This window comes from Loxodonta africana, chromosome 21 (genome assembly GCF_030014295.1).
Source record: "Loxodonta africana isolate mLoxAfr1 chromosome 21, mLoxAfr1.hap2, whole genome shotgun sequence".
Lineage (NCBI taxonomy): Eukaryota > Metazoa > Chordata > Mammalia > Proboscidea > Elephantidae > Loxodonta > Loxodonta africana.
In genome coordinates, this window is record NC_087362.1 from 35049222 (window position 1) to 35072975 (window position 23754).

Genomic DNA, 23754 nt, shown 5'->3' on the forward strand with positions numbered 1-23754 from the left:
GCCTTTGAACAGACATGTTGTGTTACCAAATGTTCTTTGGGAAAGCAGCTAGCAACAATGGACATGTAGATTGAATCACAAGGAAAGAAGGTCAGATTTAAGATACAGAGACCATTCACCAGGTCCCATCATAGGGCAGATAAGAGAAAATGGTGCTTAAACCAGTTGTGGGTGCTGGAATGGTAACAATGTAAAAACCATATGGGGGAAAAAGAGAATGGACAAGAAGTGCCAACTGACCTCTCAGATGATGGAGCCATCAAAGACAAATCTAAGGTGGTGAACTTGGGCATCTGGGAAGATGAGGATACCATTTTAAGAAAAGAGAGAACCTGGGAAGATGAGGTTTGTATATTTAGGAAGCTAAAGTGTTTGATACACATACACAACTTAAACTGGAAAAGCACATATGATATGGAGGTGAGGATGTCCACCAGGGAGGCAGAAGTGAAGAACTCAAGGTTAGACATGGAGGTATGAGTTTGAAGACATCCTACAGATCAGATATTTAAAGTTTCTAAGTTTGGTGACACTGTTGAGGGTCATATAAAACAGTAGAGGAGAATCAAAGCAGAAACCTGAAGGACATCGCCAATGGGAGTAGGGGCAGGAAGAGAGGTTGCCGTATGTATGAAGAGCTGGAGAACAAGGACAGTATACTGTCTTGAAGGTAAAGGGGAGAGTATTTCAAGGAACATTTCAAAATTGCCATATAACTTCAGAGAATTCAAGTGGGATTGGAAATAAGAAACTTCAAGAAACCCAGCTGCTCAGCTTTCCGTGGCCTTTAGAAGAGCAATTTCAGCAAAATGTTGAGGGTAGGTGCCCCATTCTGAAGAATTAAGAAGTCAGTGTGATGAAGTGGGGATGCTGAGTGAAGACTATGCTTTCAAGAACTTTGGTGAAGGGAAGGAAAGTGGCATGAAAGTGAAATAGCTCTATGGAAACTTGTTTTAACATGGGAAGATTTGAACACATTTGAAGGCAGGGAAAGGGTGATTTAGAGAAGAGAGAAAAGTTGAAGATGTAAGGTGGAGAAGGGGAGTACTTAATGAAAATAGAGGGAGGAAGGAATGCACTCAAGAGTGTAAGACTTGGTCTTCTTCTAGAGGAAGAGAAGAAGTAAAAGTGAAGAGATGGAAGAGGGAAACTGAGAAAACTTAAGTGGGATGGTATTAACTTTTCATCAAAGGAAAACACAAGGCCAGCTGCAGAAAACTGTAGGCAGTGGGTAGGGCTCTTCGCTTAAGGTAAATGGAAAAGTCTTGGAGTCTTGCTTAAGGTGCTTGGTAATAAATTAATAAAGAATAATTACAGAGTAAGGGCAGGAGCCTGAAGAGAGGAAGTAGGCCAGTTCTGTAACAGTGAATGCCTCATCAACCAACTCTTTTTCACATTTCCTCCATGCTGTTTTCCTGATTTTTTTTCTTTTGCCTCTATATGGGGCTTAATATTTATACTTGAATATTGCCTTGATAATTTTAGTCCATCCTTGTAGATACTTAAGGCCTTTTTGAATCTCAAGTCCACCACCTAATTAGTATGTAGCTGTCAAAGCTACCTACTCAATAAAATAACATGTCTTCATATTTTCTTCCCCCATCTTTGGGATGAAACCAATGAGTTAGGATCATGGATTGCAACCAGAAACCATTCTCCAGGTAGACAGGGACTATTCTCTTAATGCTTTCTATACAGATGTTCAAGTGATTTGAATGCACCTCACTTACTAATACTCATTTCATATTTCTCCATATTGACAAAAAGGATGAGATGTTTTGTTGAATAATTTTTTGAATAGTCTGCTTACAAAGTATAATTCCAAAATGTACTAGCTATAAAATCTTTGGTAAGTCTGTAAAATTAAGACATTGTCTGATATAATGCCAAAAGATGAGTCCCCTATGTTGGATGGCACTCAAATGATACAGTGGCTGTAACAATGGACTTGAGCATATCAAAGACGGTGATGAAGGCACAGGACCAGGCTATGTTTTGTTCTGTTGTACATGGTGTCGCCATGAGTCAGAGCCAATGTAACAGCAACATACAACAACAAAAATTAAGATACCATCACTGCCTCTCAGTTGGTCGTACTGTGGTGATTTGCATGATGCTGCGATGCTGGAAGCTATGCTGTTGGTATTTCAAATACCAGCATGGTGAACAGGTTTCAGCAGAGCTTCCAGAGTAGGTTGGACTGTGCAGAAAGACCTGGCAATCTATTCCCCAAAATTAGCCAATGGAAACCTTATGAATCACAACAGAACACTGTCTCGACTTGCTTGCTTTGGACAGATCATAATGAAGGATCAATTTCTAGAGTAGGACATCATGTTTGGTGAAAGAGGGGGTCAGTGAGGGCAGTAGGAGACCTTCAGTGAGATGGATTGGCACATTGCTGAGTATTTATTCAACAATGGACTGGAACATGCCGGCAATCGTGAGGATGATGCAAGACCAGGCAACATTTCCTTCTGTTGTTTATAGGGTTATCAAGAGTTAGAAATGACTTGATAGCAGTAACAGCAAAATTAAGATAATAGTCCTTTTTCATAGAATTGTTGTAAAGATTACTTGTTCAACATGGGAAATCCATTTAGAATGGTGCCTGGCAAAGAGTCAGAACTAAATAAATATTGGCTATGTTCAGAACTATTAACATCAATATTAATTCCATCTATGACATTTGTAAAGTCATTCAAAAAGTATTTGTTTGCTGCCACGTATTGTGCTAAGTGCTGGATTTATAGCAGTGAACAAGTCAGACACAGTTCTCACATTTATGGATCAAATGATATTATATTGATCTAATAAAACAATACTATATAATAAGATTGTATGTAGAATTTGGAAAAATACAGGGAAAATATTTTGCATTTCTTTTTCTTCGATTCAGTTTCTGGGTCTTGTGCCTTGCTTTTTTTTTTTTCCCCCTCTTTGGAGAAAATATTATCCAAAGGCCTGAATGAAAGAGGAAATCGAAGGAAAATAAGGCAAGTAAGACTGATGGCCACACTTTTAGGGGCTAGGATTTGCTAAAAAAGCCAAATTGAATATGGGACTTAGAATAAAAAAGCAGTCAAGCCTCAATTATCTGTGCTAACCAGGCTTTATGAGAACGGACAATGCGAGGAAGCAGATAATGCATCCTGATTAGCTGTCTTAACTCTCACAGCAGAGAAGGGAAGAAAAGAACAGTAGCCTACCCAGGGATGTGGAGTGAGGCTGATGGACAGAGGGCGGTCTTTAGAAAACCCTAGTTATATTATTCAGGGTGATACCTGGGTCTCTCTGAGAACTACCATTGTTTATAGTTTCATATCTTCAAAGGAAAGAAGTTGTAAAAATTCCCTGCCAACAGGAGCCCAATTTGCCTGACATGATAAAAGAGTTGGTAGACAATGCACACTTTTGTCAAAAGGATTCACTGCAAAAAGATCTAACTGTGAAGGGACCATTCTGTTTCTATGAGAGCCAGGAGGCAGGGGAAACTATTATGAAGATGTCAGGGAAAGGAGAAGCCCCTCTAGTATCTCAGGACCCGTTTTCTCTGATTAGTGGAAGAGTCTAGGAGCAGTGGGGCAGATCCTCTAATCTTCCCTTCTAAATTGTAATGAGGCTGGAGAGGAAGAGTGGATCAGTGGGGTCAAAGGAATAAGCTCAGTGCAACAGAAGGCTGCCTCTAGATGAAGGACGATTATTTCGGAGCTGTTATTTGGAAACCGGCCTGAAGTTTTCTAGGCCTTTGGTCTGGAGGAGTTCTTGAACATCTATAATTCCTCAGTTCACTAGGGGAGCTCTCCCTCTGCTAAAGGCTTCCCCATTGGCTAGGTCTCCAGTCCTTGGAGACTGGGAATTGCTGAGAGCTTTGAGGCGCCATCTTTTTTTTTTTGAGGCGCCATCTTGGTCTACATTAGAAATGCTTGCACTTACGCTTGAGGCCATTAATGCGTCAAATTCTGAAAATGCATATGAGATCTTAATCAATTTTTTTTAAAGATTGATTTTTCTTTGCATAACTGAGAAAGAAGAGCAAGTGTTAGCAAAATGTGTTTTCTGTTAAAAATAAAAATGAAGCAGCTGTCCTACACTTTGATGATCGCACACACGCACACAAGTGCATTTGCTCTTTAACTGCTACTACCTCTTCCCATAACAAGAAGCAGTTCAGTGAACAAAAATATCAGCCCCTGCTGCAGACTCCCCTGTGGGATGCAGGCACTTTTTTTTTTTTTTTGTAATGTAGCCCCCTGGAGGGTATGGACCAGGGAAGAGGTTCTAGTTCTGTCACCAGGAGCCAGAAAAAAGAAATTATAATGAGATCAAGCCCTGGTCACAGGTTAAAGGTGTTTGCTGTATGTGCATGTGACATCTTGAGACCCTGCTTGCCTTCTTGGCTTTGCCTGAACAAATTCATTATATTAGGCCAAAGAACCAAATGGAAGAGAATGCATGTTCTGTATTGAAGATTGTGATCTTTCATCACTGGACTTCTTTTTCCCTCAGAGATGAGGGCCAAACTCTCCCAGAGCAGCCCCCATCAGCTCCAAGTCTCCAATGAGAGCAGCCATGCTGACCAGCAAAGCCTGTGGTGACTGGGTATCTTCATGTGAAGCATTCTTGGAGTACCACATAAGAGGGGAGTTTTACAAAGAGGTTATCCTGCTAAATTTACACTTACAGTTTACTAGTATTTATGGTAATAACTATAGATAGGAGGTTAGAAACCTATCAGAGAATCTAGAAAAATGTATATGTCATTTACATTTTACATTACTATCTTATTGATCACAGACACTAGGTGGAAACTGACCTCTGATTATGCTATAACCTGTTTCCTGAAGAGCCCCAAGCATCTGTTGGGAGCTAGCTGTGGATAGAACTGTGAACCTAGGAAACCACTGTGGATCTGAATGCTGGGTTGCCATGTGTCCAGCTCAGTAACCTCAGATCTGCCTCTTGACCTCTCTGAGTCTCAGCTCCCTCACATAGAAAACAGAAATAGCACCATCTGTTTCAAGGTATTGTTGTGAGGATTAAATCAATTAATGCATATGAAAATGAAATGTTAAGTGATAATGTTTCTACATAAGTGTAAGGTATTTTAGTTTTATTTCAGCTAGACTCTGGGACTATGAAGATGAACAGGATAAGGTCCCTGGAATCAAGGAATTTGTAGCCTAGGAGACCTTTACATTTGGAACTTTTGTGCTATTTCCATAAGGTCCTATTTCCAAAGGTTTTATCCATGAGGAGAGTTTTCAAAAACTGCCAGGACAACACATGGCTTGTCCACCTACTTACTATTTCTTCAGGAGCTTTGGTCAGTTCTGGACTTTTATTTCTAACCACTTTTTAATTTTCCTCTGTCATTTCACAGTCTTTACTGGAGAAAGGAGAGCAGTAGTTCTGTTGTAAATGTCAGCACTACCAAAATAGCAGTGACTACATAAAGTCAGCAGCCCCAGGCTCAATGCTTGGTCTGCCACTGACTGTCCAATGATGACACTGGTTATTACTTACCCTTTCTGAACCCCGGCTCCTTTCACATCTGCAAAATTGGAACAATATTACCAATGTCACGGTTTAGCTAAGGATCAGGGAAGAAGGTGTAAGTGAGAGCATCTAGGGCAATACCCTGATGTGTGGTTGTTGTTATTAGCTGCCTTCGAGTTCGGCCCTGACTCATGGCCATCCCATGCACAACAGAAGGAAATGCTGCCTGGTTCTGTGCCATTTTCATGGTGGGTTGTAGATCAGATTGTGTGATCCACAGGATTTTCATTGACTGATTTTTGGAAGTAGATCACCAGGCCTTTCTTCCTAGTCTTAGTTTGAAAACTCTGCTGAAACCCGTTAGCATCATAGCAACACACAAGCCTCCACTGACAGACTGATGGTGGCTGTGCATGACATGCATTGGTTGGGAATTAGACCTGGGTCTCCCACATGGAAGGCAAGAATCCTACCATTGAATCGCCTAACATGTGGTTGGTACTCGGTAAATGGTTCTTTCCAGCCTACTTTTGAAATATATAAATGTCCCATTAGAATCCTAGAGCTGCTCTTTCCGATTGCTAGCCTTTCGCCACCTTTGGCTATTGAACATTTGAAAGATGTTCAAGAGCCTAAATTGAGATATACTTTAAGCATAAAATTCACACCAGATTTTGAAGACTTAGTACACAAAAAAGGATGCAAAAAATATTTCATTAATAATATTTCCATTGATTACTTGTTGAAATAATAGCTTAGATATATTGGGTTAAATGAAATAAATTATTAAAATTAACTTCACCTTTTTTCCTTTTTAATGTGGCTGCTAGAAAACATAAAATACATAAAACTTGTGGCTCACATTCTATTTCTTTGGACCATGTTGGTCTAGAACGTGAAATCTAGAGTTTCCTTGAGGCAAAAAGCAGCCACTTTTAGTTATGTGGACTTTCTACGAGACAAGTTATTTTTCCCCCAAAGCAATTAATTAAAATAAGTCTTTATAATATAGTTTTCTTATATTCTGAATCACAAAGCAATCTGTTATCCACTTAAATTAATGAATGGAATGCTGTCTTTTTATCTATATTTGAATAGTATCCTGGAGCGAGGAGTCATAAACATAACATTTGAGGCATGTGTCAAAATGTAACAGCCTAATATTCTATTCTAGGCCCAATTCTTGAATCTGTACCATATTTTCGAGCAATACATTTTCCCCAAATTGAGTGACAGTTAAACGGATGCTAATTTTCCTTAATAGTAACTGGGAAGACTTTTGCCATAGAGAGCGGTACTTCATAGGGTTGTAAAGTTCCATACTTGTTAAACCAGTGCATATTTAATTCATAATTTCTTTATGGCCACAGTAAATGCACAGATTGGTCCTCTATAGAAATGGTTGTAAAATATTTTTCAGTTAAGGAAGATCAATATCACTGACCAGCTCAACAGACTCCATGTCACTCCCACTCAACGTGGTAAGGTCTGGAGAGAAGGTAATTCATTTTACTATAAGCTGGTGGCTCTCATTCTTAGGAATGCTCCAAACAAAGGAGGCCGAACCACCTGCATGATTGGTCTCTTGGTGGTTAGATGGTACAACGGCCAAAACTAACAGAAAGAACTGAATTGGTTGGTTCAGGGTTGATAAAAATTGGAGCTTTTCTTAGTAACAAGTGTGCATACATATTTTTGTCTAGAATATGGAATTTAGAATCAGGAAAGGTGGAAAAAATGTATAGAGGTGACAGCCCCTCAACTGGGTACTTCAGTAAGAATCAATTCTCTGTGACTGACATTAGCCGAGAACAGGGTTAGATATGACTTTTGTTTTATTTAGGTATCCTATTAGGATACGCATTTTTTTTTTTTTTTTTTGCAAGGCTAGAGTGTTATTGTGGAGACCTGATGCAGCCGCCACCCACCTGTCTGTGGAGGCTGGTATGTTGCTATGATGCTAAACAGGTTTCAGCAGAGCTTTAAGACTAAGACAGACTAGGAAGAAAGGCCTGGTAATCTACTTCTCAAAATCAGTCAGTGAAAACCCTGTGGATCACAACAGTCCAATATGCAAACAATCATGGGGATGGGGCAGGAGCAGGAAGCATTTCACCCCGTTTTGGACGCGGTAACCATGAGTCAGGGCCAAATCAAAGGGCGCTAACAGCCATTGCTTTTGAGACTCCAGCCCCAAGGTTTCCCTTGTGTACTTAAGCAAATGGAATCCTGAAATTCTGGAAAACAGTGGATTTAAAAGTTGTAATGCCCCCAGCTATATACCAAAAAAAAAAAAAAAAAAAAAACCACTGTGTTGAGTCAATCCAGACTCATAGCGACCCTATAGAACAGAATAGAACTGCCCCATAGAGTTTCCAGGAAGCGCCTGACGGATTTGAACTGCTGAGCTTTTGGTTAGCAGCTGTAGCACTTAACCACTACGCCACCAGGGTATCCCCAGATACATAGTAGCCAGCAATACTGCTGTTGGCTTCTGGGGAGCTGATGATATATTATGTATTTAAAAAAAAAAAAAAAAGGCAACTGTTTTTCCCAAGTCACTGCTTCCTCTGGTTGCTCCTTTTATTTTATTTCACTTGTATTAACAATTTCCATCTTGATTCTTGAAATTGGATTAAACAAACAAACAAAATCCATTGCCATTGAGTCAATTCCTACTCACAGTGACCCTATAGGACAGAGAAGAACTGCCCCCATAGTGTTTCTAAAGACTGGCTGTGGATTCAAACTGCTGACCTTTTGGTTAGCAGCCAACCTTTTAACCACTGCACTACCAGGGTTCCATTAGGAGCCAAAATAATGTCTTTTAACTTCTGTGTTTATGGTGATGATAAACAAGCCTTAAATTTAGCTTTTTCAGTTTCCATAACTCTCTCTCTCTCTCCTTGTTTTATTTTTCAGGGCTTTTTAAAATAGCAAAGGGGGATAAATAAATTTTTTGCCTTTAATTTAAATGACTTGATTAAGAGACCAGTTTACTGCAAGCACCACGTATTGACTTCCACTTAAAAAGTGAAAATTGTTCATAATTGATTTTTAAATACTGCCAAGTCTTTTGGTGTTTATTAAATGGACCCATAAAAATAGAGTCCCATTTCTTGGAAATTCAGTCCGTGTCTCACAAAAAAAGGAGCCGTGGTGGAACAGTGGTTAACCGCTTGACTACTAACTGAAAGGTTGGCAGTCCAAACCCACTACCCGCTCCATGGGTGAAAGATGTGGCAGTCTGCTTCCATAAAGATCACAGAAACCCTATGGGGCAATTCTTCTCTGCCCTACATGGTCACCATGAGTTGAAATCGACCCGATGGCAACGGGTTTTTTGGGGGAGTCTCACATAAGGTGGGGACCCGAGGAATGGGAATGTGATGGTTTACATTCACCTGTAATCCTCAGTTCCCTACAGGGGTTCACATGATGGATTTTGGACATAACAGGCATGCATAATGGATTGGGGCATCTCAATTTGCCTGCTTCATCACTGAATCTTAATTATAGGCCTGGCTCCAGCCATATGTTGATGAGGAATAACTGACATGTAAGTTCTATGCATATATTATCTCATCTAATCTCACAATTTCCCCTGAGGCAGATACTACTATTATCCCATTTTACAGCTGAGGAGACTGAAGCAGGGCTGGTAGGTATAGCACTGTGAGTCAAGCCAAGGCAGTCTGGTCCCAAAGTGGGGCTTTCGGCCTCCCTATTTATGGTAGCTGAGCCCCTGAGCTCAGGAACTCAGGATTGAGATGGGAAGAACACACATCCACAGATAGTTTTGTGTAATGATGGGAGACAGCCAGACAGGGCTTTAAGAGGAGGATGGTGGACAAATATCTAACCAGCTAAGGGGTAGTTAGAGAGGCTGCCTTGCAGGAGGGAGATCTTGGTGGGTCCCAAAGTATCCAAGGAGATAAACAAGTCAGTTGGCTGTGGGCCAGTTGGGGCAGTGGAGGAGGGGACACAATCCAGACAGAGGGAACAGCCAGTGGGAAGGGGGTAGGCATAAGTCTGGTCAACTCAAGAAAGGGCAAGTGGCTTGGTAGGGCGGGGGCCCACAGTTCCAGGTAGGAAGAAGGGGGAGAGCGGTCTCTCATTCCACTTGTCCATTTACTCCAAAGACATTTGCTGAGTGCTGACTATGTTGGGTACTTTGCTGGGCTTGAGGATACAGCAGTGAAGGTGGAAGAGAGGGAAACTCTCAGTGAAATGGACTGACACAATCGACATAACAGTAGACTCATATCAACGATGATGAAGATGGCACAGGACAAAGCAATGTTTCGTTCTGTTATACACAAGGTTATCATGAGTTGGAGCCAACTCGATGGCAACTAACAACATTCTGTGAGCCACCACGACTGTCCACAGAAAACTGCACCATGGGAGGATTTGGTTCCATTTTCTATTTTGCTCATGAAGACCCAGCTACCTGGTCCACAGGAATCTAAGCTCTACAGTTACTCCCAGCGTGGGCTACCACGTTTCAAGATGAAGTGAGCAGGTGTAATCCCTTTACCTCTCAAACTGGAAGTCAAAATAGAGTCCTACAAGTCCCCTGATGCTCTTGCCTCCCAGGCTGACTTCACAACGTTCTTTAATTATGTCAGAATTCCTCTCCATGATACATGGCCATGGAAGCTACACCTTCTTAACTTGGAAAGAAACAATAAATGGTGCTCTTTTGGGTAGAAAATGAGCTTGATTAGTTCTATTTACACAGCAGGTAAAGACATTGCTGTAGAAGTAATGAAACACAAAGCTTTTCCTTGCAAACCTTTGAAACCCTGTGTATAAGGTTAAAACAAAAAAAGCCTGCTCCCTCTCATTGTTGGCAGGCAGTGAGAGACAGCTGAGGATGGGACAAGTCATATTCTGTCCAGGAACATTTTTGTGAGTCAAGCTCATCATTATCTTTCCGCAGGATAGGAAAACTTTCATGCGTGTGTGCTAACCTCTCCACCCTCCATAACAACCCCTCTGTGCCTGACAAAGACTGGGATTAAATAGTTCCTCTGCAGAATTAGATCTAAGATGATCTTACATAGCCCAGGCTGAACTCTGTGTGTGCCATTAAAAATGCAAAAATACTTGAGAGTCTGCCATTAAATCATTAACAATGGGTTTTCAGGGATTCAGGGTATAGGCTTTCCAGGTGAAATGGGTCACAGGTAGCAGGTCAAAAACGAGACATATCCTTTCATTAACAAAGAGCCAAGCTTTTAGGTCTTGCTGCTAAACTGGGCTTTGCCGTAGTTATATTTACCCTAGAGAAGCCTGCCTTCATCCTTCCTTCCTTCCTTTCAGTGGTCTGAAATGAGCAGCTGTGAAATCTCTCCTCTTTGGGTTATGCTCTGATCACAACTTCTCTTTCTTTTCTTTGGTTTCTCTTTTTTCCTCCTACTCCAAATTCCGATTCTGACTCATGGCTTGAATGAGTGTGCTGACTCCCCATCTCCTCATCCTTCCTCTAGAGGCTCCAAAATAACACCACTCATGAGACGTGTCATTTGATGACCTATGCAGTGCCCAATAGAAGAGCGCCCTGATGTAGACTCTATACTTATCCTCATTTCATAGATGAGGAAACAGGTCCATAAAGTTGAGTGACTTGACCAAAGTCACACATTTACAAACTGGTAAGAAAGAAATATGAACACACTATATCCAACTCTGGAAATCCTGGTGGCCTAGTGGCTAAGTGCTACAGCTGCTAACCAAAGGGTCGGCAGTTTAAATCCAACAGGCACTCCTTGGAAACTCTATGGGACAGTTTTACTCTGTCCTATAGGGTCACTATGAGTCGGAATCAACTCGACGGCACTGGGTTTGTTTTTTTGGTTTTATATCCAACTGCAAAGCAAATCTCTTAGCACTATGCTCTTTTTCATCACCAGAGATCATGATAGAATTTTGTAAGATCAATGACTTATTCATTGCAAATACCTTTTTTTAATACACCACGGTGACCATACTCATGGACCTCACTGGGTGGAAAACACAGGAATCAAATCGACCACGTCTGTGGATAGAATTGATGGAAAAGCTCAATATCATCAATCAGAATAAGGCCAGACTATCAATTGCTCACACGCAAGTTCAAGTTGAAGCTGAAGGAAATTAAAACAAGTCTACAAGAACCAAAATGTGATCTTGAGTATATCCCACCTAAATTTGGACACTATCTCAAGAATAGATTTGATGTATTGAACAGTAATGAGTGGAGACCAGACGAGGTGTGGAATGACATCAAGGACATCATACATGAAGAAAGCAAAAGGTCCTTAAAAAGACAGAAAAGAAAGAAATGACCAAAATGGTTGTCAGAAGTGGCTCTGAAACTTGCTCCTGAATGTAGAGTAGCTAAAGCAAATGGAAGAAATGATGAACTAAAAGAGTTGAACAGAAAATTGCAAAGGGAGGCCTTAGAAGACAAAGTATTATAATGAAATGTGCAAACACTTGGAGCTAGAAGACCAAAAGGGATGAATATGCTTGGCATTTCTTAAGCTGAAAGATCTGAAGAAAAAATTCAAGCCTCAAGTTACAATTCTGAAGAATTCTATGGGGAAAATATTGAATGACACAGAAAACATCAAAAGAGGATGGAAGGAATACACAGAGTCACTGTACCAAAAAGAGCTGGTCAATGTCCAGACATTTCAGGAGGTAGCATATGATGAAGAACCGATGGTATTGAAGGAAGAAGTCCAAGCTGCACTGAAGGCATTGGGAAAAACAAAGCTCCAGGAATTCATTAAATACAATTGAGATGTTTTAACAAGTGGGCATAGTACTGTAGGTAGTCACTTGTTTATGCCAAGAAATTTGGAAGACAGCTACCTGGCCAACTGACTGGAAGAGATCTATATTTGTGCCCATTCCAAAGAAAAGGTGATCCAAGCAAAGGTGGAAATTATTGAACAATATCATTAATATTACAAGCTAAAGATCATTCAAAAGTGGCTGTAACAGTATATTAACAGGGAACTACCAGAAATTCAAGCCAGGTTCAGAAAAGGACGCAGAACCAGCGATATCATTGCTGAAGTTAGATGGATCGTGGCTGAAAGCAGAGAATACGAAGAAGATGTTTACCTGTGTTTTACTGACTATGCAAAGGCATTCAACTGTGTGGATCATAACAAATTACGGATAATGTTACAAAGAATGGGAATTCCAGAGCACTTAATGGTGTTCATGAGGAAACTGTACGCAGACCAAGAAGCAGCTGTTCGAACAGAACAAGTAGATTCTGTGTGGTTTAAAATCAGAGAAGGTGTGCATCAGGGCTGTACCTTTTCCCCATGCTTATTCAGTCTGTACGCTAAGCGAATAATCTGAGGAGGTGGGCTGTATGAAGAAGAATGTGGCATCAGGAATGGAGAAAGACTCATCAACAATCTGTGATATGCAGATGACACAATCTTGCTTGCTGAAAGTGAAGAGGACTTGAAGCCCTTGCTGATGAAGATCAAATACAAGTGACTTCCTGTGGATTATACTGTGATATAAAGAAAACAACAATCTTCACAACTGGACCGATTAGCAACATCATGATAAATGGAAAAAATGTTGAAGTTGTCAAGAATTTCATTTCACTTGTATCCACAGTCAATTCCCATGGAAGCAGAAGTCAAGAAATCAAACAACGTATTGCATTTGCCAAATCTGCTTCAAAAGACCTCTTAAAAGTGTTGAAAAGCAAAGATGTCACTTTGAAGAGGAAGGTTAGCCTGACTCAGGCCATGATATTTTCAATTGCCTTGTATGTATACGAAAGTTGGACAATGAATAAAGAAGACCAAAGAAGAATTGATGCCTTTGAATTACGGTGTTGGAAAAGAATTTATTGAATATACCATGGACTGCCAGAAGAACGAACACATCTGTCTTGGAGGAAGTACAGCCAGAGTGCTCCTTGGAAGTGAGAATGGTGAGACTGTCTCATGTACTTTGGACATGCTATCAGGAGGGGTCACTCCCTGCAGAAGGATTTCATCCTTGGTAAGGTAGAGGGTCAGCGAAAAAGAAGACCCTGAGAAGATGGATTGACAAAGTGGCTGCAACGATGGTCTCAAACATAGCAACGATTGTGAGGATGGTAGCAGAACCGGGCAGTGTTTCATTCTATTGTTCAAAGGGTTGCTATGTGTTGGAACTGACTTGACGGCACCTAAAAACAATGCACAGTATATACCACATAAATAGTGAGTTCCAAAGTAAGTACCATGTGCTTAATAAGTACCACATACACAGTGAGTACACCATGTGCACAGTGAGTACCTCATACCCAATCTGTACCACATACAAAGAAGTACCATGTATTCAGTATCACATACGCAGTAAGTATACCACATACATATAAGTACCTCATACCCAATCTGTATCATGTACACAGAAGTACCATGTATTCAGTACCACATACACAGTGAGTACCACATACACAGTGAATACTTCATACCCAATAGGTACACATACACATATGTACTATGTGCTCCATAAGTGCCACATGCACAGTGAGTACCTCATACGCAATATGTACCATGTACACAGAAGTACCATGTGCTCAGTAAGTACCATATACATAGTTAGTAGCACATGCACAATGAGTACCTCATACCCAATATGTACACAGAAGTACCATGTAAGTGTTGGCTGTTGTCACCAGTCAGCATCCCATGACCTCTCCCTTCTCTGAAGTCACAGATCATCAATCACTCTTGCCTCCCTGCTTAGTCTTTCATCAACTTGCAAGTTCATTTTCCCTTCCCAACCAAGAGCTAAGCTGACTCATATGCATATTGATGTCCATCTCTTATCATTGGCCTGCTTGGCTGCACACAGTAGGACCTCAAAACAACAAACTGAATTTCTGGTAAGGCCTGTGCTCTCCTCAGAGGGATTCTTTTGCTATCTTTTTGTTTTCCTTTTCTTTTGTCCTTTTTTTGGGGGGGGTCTGTTTATTACAGACAGATCCGGGTAGCTTCACCAGACCTGTTTTCAAACCTTAGAAAATTACTGGAGGTGGAGAACAATGACTCATTCTTCTGGAGCCTGGCAAACTGAATGGCAGAGAAGCCTCAGCAGTGCTTTAGAAGAAGCAAACAATGGCAACTGAGCTTTGAGGTACAGTGGCAAACAAGAACCAGACAGGGCTCGGAGGAGCTTTGTCTTGGGAGGGAAGGCATCCCACTAGGACTCAGAGACCAGCACTTCACAGCTGAGTCCCTCATAATGAATCCCAGCTTTCCCAGCACTTAGAGGTGGCATTTGTCCAGAATACTGCCCAGCATCCCTCCTGCTCTGTTTTAAGCCAAGTACTATGACATCATCTTCTCCAGGTTTAAAGACAACCCACATGTTGTGATGAACTACATCCATCTAAATATATCTAACCTGATACAAAAAATCCTCTTACAAGACCCTCCGTGCTGTTCACTTATTCCTAAGAGGCACTCTGTGCTACACATCCTGAATGTTTTGTTGCTTTAGATCTGTCAAGTTCTTACATCCCGAGTTAGTGGGATGCTGTGAACATGGGCTAACCATGGCTAAGTAAGAGAAAAGCTTGTCTTTGTGGTGCCAAAGTGTTTCCACGCTGGTAGGGATACGACGATGTCCTGTTTTCTTTGAAAACATCAGTAACACGCTTTGGATTCTTTTTTAGCTTGCGATCCACCCTTGCTTCAGGAATTCCCGGCTATGGAGGGGAATTTTAGCATTGGTCCAGTCCAGGGATAGAAAATAGATCCCATCCCTAGCAACACCTTTAAATGATCAATGATACTAGCTTCCAAAACCATGGTGCTGAGAAAGATACTCAGGCTAAGCCAGGGCTCACTGGCAAAGAGTCTGGTGGTTGAGAAACAATATCTGCCACAGGCATGGTGGCACAGCAGGGCACACACGTCACTTACTTGCCATCCTTGACTGTTTAACCCGTTTAGACTGTAGATTAAGAAGTGATGTGTTTCTCTCGAGATCACACAGGCAGCACTGGCAAGGAAGCAACACTCACATTGCCAGTTGTACAGTCTGCTGCCAGCTGTGTAGCTGAGGCTCACTCCACCACCCACGCTCCACCAATGAACAAAATTAACAGACAAAACAGGGTTATGGGAAACGTGGCAGATGGAGGACGGGAACGAGAATCACAGGCTTTGAAAAATTGGGGAAGTACAGACCAGGAGGCAGCTAGGTACACAAAGCTGAAGACGCACTATGATGGCTGTTACTATTTTGCCAAGGTCTTACTGAGTCTCTTCCCTCCCTTTAATCAAGAAGCCACACTATCTTTGAGCACCTGGGGAAAGAAGAGGTGAGACAGTTGCAGTAAAAGGTATCTTGATGATACTATCAGGAAGCCTGGGTAGCACTCATAAAGTGCACGCACAGGCGTGTGAGTGCAGTGTTCAACATGCATGCACATCTGGAAAGTTGTAGGCACTAGCGGATGGCTAAGGACCAGCGCCATACACAATGATTGCCTTGTTGTGCAGCTCTAGTGGGGCACCGTAATTCTTTGCCTGCCAATTTCCACTCCCCTTCCTAATTTACTTTGAGTAACTAACTTTCTATTCTGAGTCCGTATGTTTTGGATGGGACTGACTTCCCCTCTGGCTTCAGGAAAAGGCATGTGACTCAAACTGAGCCAATGACAGCACCACAGCCCACTAGACACAGAGTTTGGTTCAGGGATGCCCACATGATGGGATGAGAAAGAATGAGATTTGATGTCAGGGTTTTGTTGGCATTAGCAGAAAAATATGCTGTCTCAGGAGACTTCAGACTGGGAAATGAATGGCAACCTCTTCACTGGGGTGTAGGAAGCAGGGAGGTAAGTGCCTGGGGGTGAAGCCAATACTAGGAAAATAACACCACAAGATAGAAACACATTAAAACTCAGGCCATCACGTGGATGCTGGTACATACCCACGCTTGGAGGCAGAACCACCCCTGAAATGTTTTAGTTGCATGAGCTGACAAATTCCCACCCATCCTCCTTTTCTGAGTTGAGTTTCTGTACTTTGAACAACAAAAGAACCTTGACTGATGTAACAAGCTAATGAGCCATTTCCCACATATGACAGACAGATCCTCTTTGGATCCAGCTTATTTGGAGCAGCTGCATTACCTGCAGGGAGCCCTGGATGTCTCTCCCCCCGACGATCAAGAGTTCTGCCATGTCTTCCGCATGGGGCGTCCGTGCATGGACGAACAGAGTCCTGCCCACTGCAGTTACGTTTCTTAGGGCGACTAAGCCGCCATTGCTGTTCACCTTGAAGTATGGGCTTGAGACCTCATAGTGCAGCTTGTTATTCCCCTTACAATCACTGAAGGTCACTGGAAAGAAGCACAACAGGGACAGAGTGAGTAGGCTGGCAGCCCAGGCCTTGAAGTATCTCTGGCCCATTGAAGGTGGACCACCCCCCAAAGCCTACAAACACTGCCCCTTATACCATAGCAACTCCCTTATCCCCTCCATGGCTTTGTTCATGCAAAAGACTCATTTAGGACATACCCCTTGACCACTCCCCATGCTCTAGGCAGGTAGTAAGCACTGAGGACGCAAAGATGAACATGAGACAGACACTGGCCTTGAGTGTCATAGGTGAGGTGAGCAGTGTATATATCATAGTGAGATATACAGAGTATATATAGCAGAGTAATGTTTGAGGAGTGTGACCCAATCCTGGCATGTATGAGGTACCATGGGAGAACCAAGGTATGTTTAGGAGCATCATGGGAAGATATTTGAGTTGGGTCTTGAAGATGAGCAGAAGATTGGAAGGCCTCAACATTCTAGGTTGAGGGAACAATGTATACAAAGGCATGGGGGTGTGTGGTTAAATAAAACATAGATCTGGGGAAAGACAAACAACTTGGTGTGCTTGGATTAGAGGGAAATTTGAGCTAGGTCAGGGATGTTGGGGATGTTGAAGGAAAAGTTGGAAATGAAGCTGAAATATCTTCTGGAGACAAATTGGGGAAAGCCACTATGTTAAGCTATTGCCCTGTAGCCATGGACTGTTTTTAGCATAGAGAAGTTCAAGACCAGGATTTTTTTCTGGTTCCAGAATAGATTAGTGCTTCCCAAGGGCTGGGGTGCATCAGAATCAGATGAGGAGCTTTTGAAAAGATTCAGAGGACCAAGCCCAAACCCAAAGATTACAGTTCAATGGATTTGGGTTATAAAAAATAGTTTGGAGAAAGGCAAGACGAGAGGTCAAGGAAACCAGTCAGTTTTTGTTAGCTTTGTAAAAATGATGCTTGGCTCAGATTAAAGCAGTGGCACTGGTGATGTGGGGAGTGGAGAGATTTGAGCAAAGTTCCTAACACTGAATAATTAAGCCATGTGTGGAGGGAACAGGGAAGAGGATTCATCCTGGACGGGCCACAAGGAGCACAAGGCTTTGTCACAAGCGGTGGTATGACAGCTGGTCAGGTACCCTCAGGTACCTGATGCCTCTGGACCTGGTGCACTATTCTACCATTACAGGCATCACAATCCATTGCGTGTGCTTGTGTTTTTGCCTGTCTCCATTCGAGGCCCTTAAGCATTAAATTGTAGTACTGGCTTTTTTCCACCACTTTTGCTTTCTTAGCTCTCTGCTGAAGAGGCTTGTTTGTTTGTTTAGTAAACTTATAATTGAAGCATAACATAGATACAGGAAAGGCTACAATCAGAATGTACAAGTCAATGAATTCACAAAGCAAGCATGCCTACGTACCCAGTACTCCAGAAACCCAACACCTAAGAAGCCAAGTATTATCAGCCCCCCACCCAGAGTAACTCTACATCCCTGCCTAAATAAAGCTCCTACCCTCCACCCCAGAAACTACTTCTGTGGTAACTTCTAACACCATAGATTAGCTTTGACTGTTTTTGAACTTCATACAGGTAGGTGCCTTCCTGTGTATGGCTGCTTCTGTTCGATATTATGTTTTGAGATTCATCCATGCTGCTGTGAATAGTAGTAATTTATCCTTTTTACTATATGGTATTCCATTATGTGACTATACCAAGTTCATTTATCTATCCACTGCCCTTGGGCATCTGGGCTCTTTCCAGCTTTCGGCTCTCAGAATATCGCTGTCAGGAACATTCTTGGGTCTATCTTTTGGTGAGCACCTACTTGTCTTTATTCAAACATCTACATAGGTCCTAGTAGAGAGCTAAAGCCATTGAAATATCTGATGAACTAAACTGATCTTTCTAGCAGAGAAGATTATGCTTACAGTGATAATGATATTAACTGATAATAATAAGAAGAAGAATAAAGGCTAATAGGCTAATGCTGTTGGAGCACTTTCCACATCCGAGGCTTCACTGTAAGCACTTTCCATATTTTACCATATTTAATCTTTGCAATGGCCCTATGAATGGGATATTATTTTGGCCTCTTTCCCCACATTTTATAGATAAGATAATTAAGGATCAGAGAAGGCAAAGAAGATGCCTAACACACACACACACACACACACACACACAAACACACAGAGTTTTCCTCCCTAATTGCCATTCCACTGAGGGAAAAAGAGGAAGACTGTCAACAAGATGGACTGACACAGTGGCTGCAACAACGGGCTCAAGCATAACAATGATTGTGAGGATGGCACAGGACAGGGCAGTGTTTCTTTCTGTTGCACATAGGGTTGCTAAGAGTCAGACTGAGTCGAAGGCACCTAACAACAACATGAAATATTAACACCACAGATATACTGCGTATCTTCTTGTATACTGTATGTTTAACGGTACTTCATATATTTAAAAAAGTCCTATTTTTTGCTCCCCCCACCCAAGTACTCATTTTCACCCCCTTGGAGGCAATATCACCCAACTGAAAGTACAACATCTATAGGCATCATTCTCTGCAGAAAGATGAACTAACTTACCCATGGTCACATACAGAAAGGGGTAGAGCAAGAACGAGTCCCCAGTCTGTCTGCCACTACAGTCCAAAGCTCTGAGCCATGAGCACTTCCCAAGAATGGCTGGTCAAGAGGGGAAAGGGCAGCTGCCACATTCTGATGCTCTTAGACCACGGGGTCATCAGAGGTCCCAGCTGAGAGTGTAAAGAGAGACCAAATCTACATTCAACACCTGACACACTGCAGGTGTCCGACATATGCTAGCTCTCTGCAAACCTTTGCTGAATCAAACAGCTAAGGTCTGCATTGTTGAGCGGTTGTTTATTTCAGGAGCAGGTGCTTCAGATGGTGGTTCTTTAACACGGGCTACCTATTAGAATCACTGGGTGGTGCATTAAATAAATAAAAAATAGCAAAGCTTATTCCTGCCCTGTCCCGAGATCCTGATACTACCATTGGGCTGGTCTGGGCTCCAGGTAGTACTACTATTCCTTGCAAGCTCCCCAGATGAATTTTCTGCTGCCAGGGCCAAGAATCAGGACCTTAGATAATACACTACTTGTCAAGACGCCAGTCCCCATACTTCCCAGTAACTCCTGAAACAGAAAGGAGGTTGGGGACTCAGTATGTCAGGAATTGCTATTCCTGTGCCCTAAGAAAGAGGATTTTTAATGGTAGACTTCAAAACCCTTTCATAATCCTGCTAATGCTCAGGAGATCTGCAACCTTGGAAAAATTGCCTGTCTTCTTTCCACCTTGATGTCTCCATGTGTACAATGGGGGCAAATAATAGTACATACCTCATAGGAACTACAATCCATGTGGTGAGGATGAAATGAGATAATACGTACCTACATATGTACAGCACTTAGAACAGAGCTTGAAGCCCCATGTATGTGAATTAGCAGCATCGTTTTTCCTGTAATTCTGGCACCAAGGGAGCTGCCTCCTTCCAGCTGGCATTCCACCTGCCTCCTGGGTCCCTCCACCTATATCTACTCACATATCCCTTCTCTGGTCTGCCAGGCCATGTGCTGTCGCCATGGAGATGGTTACTGGTTACTGTAGGCACCTCAGCTGAGGCATAAGAGGGGAGGCAAATGGTTCAGACCCAGCCTTGCCCATTGCTGAGACCTCCCCCCTTTCTTGGCAAAGCCCACCTAGCTCACATGAGAGGCTGTGAAGGAGAAATGACATCAAAGGAGTGAAAAGACAGAGCTCTAGACTCCACAAAAGTGTGTCAAATAGTCTTCGAATGAATGGTTTGTACAGATAACGTCATACAAATGTAATGTACTATTTTTCCAAAAATAACAACACTATGCTGAGAGCTCGACACTCATGATTTCAAGGAACTCTCACGTTGTCAATGTGAGGTAGGGACTTGTTTTTCCTCTCTGGAAATTGAGACTTAGTAAGATTGAATGCGTTCTCCAGAGTCGCCCAGCTTTACACATTCAGAGATACTCACACCCAGGCTGTCTGATTCTAGAACCCACAGCCCCTTCACTACACCAGTGTGCCTGGGAGGACGCCTCCCTTCCTTTAATCATTCAGCTTCCAGCACCACAATTTGCCAAATCCTCAGGTGCAATCTGTTACTTTCTTAATGTTTTTCTTTTAATTGAGGCACTTTTTTAAATTACATAAAATTTTTAGAAGATAAACTTTATAATACACATTCGAGTGCCAGGTGCTTTTTTCTAATACACAGTAAAATAAATTTAAAGAGTCAAAAAAAAGGACTGTCCCTGTATTATAAGTTGATTTGTGTTCCCCTAAATTAGGTGTTGAAGGAGCCCTGGTGGCACAATGGTTAAGCACTCAACTGCTAACTGAAAGGTCAGTGGTTTGAACCCACCAGCTGCTCTATGTGATATGGCAGTCTGCTTCCATGAAGATTGAAAACCCTACAGGGGCAGTTCTACTCTGTCCTATTGGGTCCCTATGAGTCAGAATCGATCTAAATGGCACGCAACAACAAAATAGGTATTGGAATCCTCACCCTTATACCTTTGGATGTAGCCTGTTTGGAAATGGGATTTTCTTTGTCATGCTTATGAAAACATACCAGTGTAGGGTGGGTCCTAAACCTAATCACTTCAAAGCTATAAAAGAGTAGACACAGAGACATACACATACTGTGGAAGATAGATGCCACGTGAGGATCACCAAGAACCAGGGACTGCCTGGGACTACTGACAAGGGAGGACTGAACAAGGCAGACACCGTAGTTCAGACTTCCAGCTTCTGGAACTGTGAGAAAATATATTCTGTTCTTTAAAGCCACCCCCTTGCAGTTTTCTGTTACAGCATCCCTTGGTAACTAAGACATCCTTGTATCCACTAATACCCTCAGAGTGATGCCTGTTCCGCCTTCCTCTGAGAAATGCCTGGGCTATACTCCCCTCCCCCGGCTATGCTCCTATGGTAGCTACCTTGGGAATATCAAAATGAAGGGTCTGACATATATGAAGAATACTTAATCAAAAGAGAAAGAATTCACCACACTCTTTTTTCCCTTCTTTCTGGAGAAAGTAGAGTTTCCTTCTACACCAATAATAATCTTACCGCAGATTCCTTAACTAAAGGGGATCACTGACACCATCAGTCCTGAGCTATTGTCTTGTATTATTAACTTTGTTGACACAACCAAAGTGTCGGCGATTCTCAAACTTTTCAATAGAGATTGAGGCAGTGTATGTCTTGGGGCACAGAGTTCAAAGAACACATTAAAGATGAAATTGAATAGTGTAACGTCATCTATTTAAAAAATGTTTGTTTCTATAGCAACAACCTCCTAAGTAGCTCTGAATGACATTGTGTGGGTAATTGAAAGGAAAAATTCTAATAAACAATTAAACTTGTCAACAAATATTCAAAACCTCCGTCTGAGGGTGAAAATGAACTATCTGTACTGTTCTGATCCTATAAATGACTTCCCTACATAGTTTATCACTGTGGCATTTCATATAGCTTCTGGAAAGAAAAAAATTATATATATACATATAATATACTGTACATGGGGATTTTGGGGAATCAATTGAATGACATCATTCTTTGAGATAATCTTTGAACACCCCAGGAGAAGAGAGGGGGGAGCAAAAACTCCCTACCTGGGGAAAAAATGCAAATTAGACAAATGGGCCCCACTCAGAGTTTCAATTATGCTTTCAGCGTGTTTCCACTCAAAATGTCCTCTGGGCTTAACGCAAATGTCACAAAAAGACAAACTTCAGCTGGGAGACAAAACCACAGTTGAAATGTGAAGTTTGGCTCGTGAATTAAGCGGCTTAATCTTCCTGACCTTGATTTTATGCTTTTTCTATTTCTGTCTTTTGAATCTGGTTCTTAAGAATGAAGATCCAAAATGCATAGTTTTCTTACCATCTAGAAATGTGTGAGGGAACAAATTAAGTAGTTGTATGGTCTCAGGAAATAGAAAAATACAGATGAACTTAAATTTATCTGCGAAATACGTAACGGTCCTGCTCATAAAGACAAGTATGAACGAATATGGGGAAATTGTGCTATTCTTGAGTGCATCTGGGTCAGTTTGGGAACAATGCACTCACATTTTCCGTGGGCAAATGGCGATGGAGTCTTAAAGACATGCCAGTTGGTCTGCTCCTAAGTTGAAACACGTCTAAGAGTCGGTGGTCAGACTCTACTTGCACACTTGTACAAGGCTGTGGGTGAAACATTAAGCCTGCAGGATCGGAATCAGGCATCCTGGGGCTTGTAGCCACTACCTCCCACCCCCATAAATGGGGGGGGCGGAAATGGTACAAATGGTTAACGTGCTCGGCTGCTAAGGGAAAGGTTGAAGGTTTGAGTCTACCCAGAGGTACCCTGGAGGAAAGGCCTGGTGACCTGTGTTATTGTTAGGTGCGGTCCAGTCTATACGGACTCATAGCAACCTTATGTAGAACAGAACAAAACACTGCTCAGTCCTGTGCCTTACTTACAGTTGTCGTTATGCTTTAGTCCACGGTAGGTGATCTACTCCCAAAAAATTAGCTATTGAAAACCCTGTGGAGGACAGAGCTACTTTGACATGCATGGAGTCTCCATGAGTTGGAGTTGGCTGGATAGCACCTGATTATCTAGAGCAACAAACTAAACTCTTTGCCATCGAGTTGATTCCGACTCACAGCAACAGAGTAGAATTACCCCATCAGGTTTCCAAGGAGTGGCTGGTGGATTTGAACTACCAATCTTTTGGTTAACAGCCAAACAGACTTAACCACTATGCCACCAGGGCTCCATTTTTGCACCAGGGATATATATCTCCCCCTCCTCCAGCCTGGGGAAAAAGGGAAAGAAACTTCCTTCCCCCTCCTTTTTGCTTACAGCGTT

The 23754-nt window shown here is 42.1% G+C and overlaps 1 protein-coding gene across 3 annotated transcripts in view; it reads right to left on the reverse strand.

Moving 5' to 3' along the window:
• The window catches only part of CDH13 (cadherin 13), a 1235721-nt gene that overhangs the window by 769769 nt on the left and 442198 nt on the right, over positions 1-23754 (reverse strand). For all 3 annotated transcript variants that reach the window (XM_023558128.2, XM_023558126.2, XM_064273735.1), the window contains exon 3: positions 16658-16866. In XM_023558128.2, coding sequence (XP_023413896.2) covers positions 16658-16866 — 209 coding nt within the window. The remainder of the gene's footprint in view (positions 1-16657; positions 16867-23754) is intronic.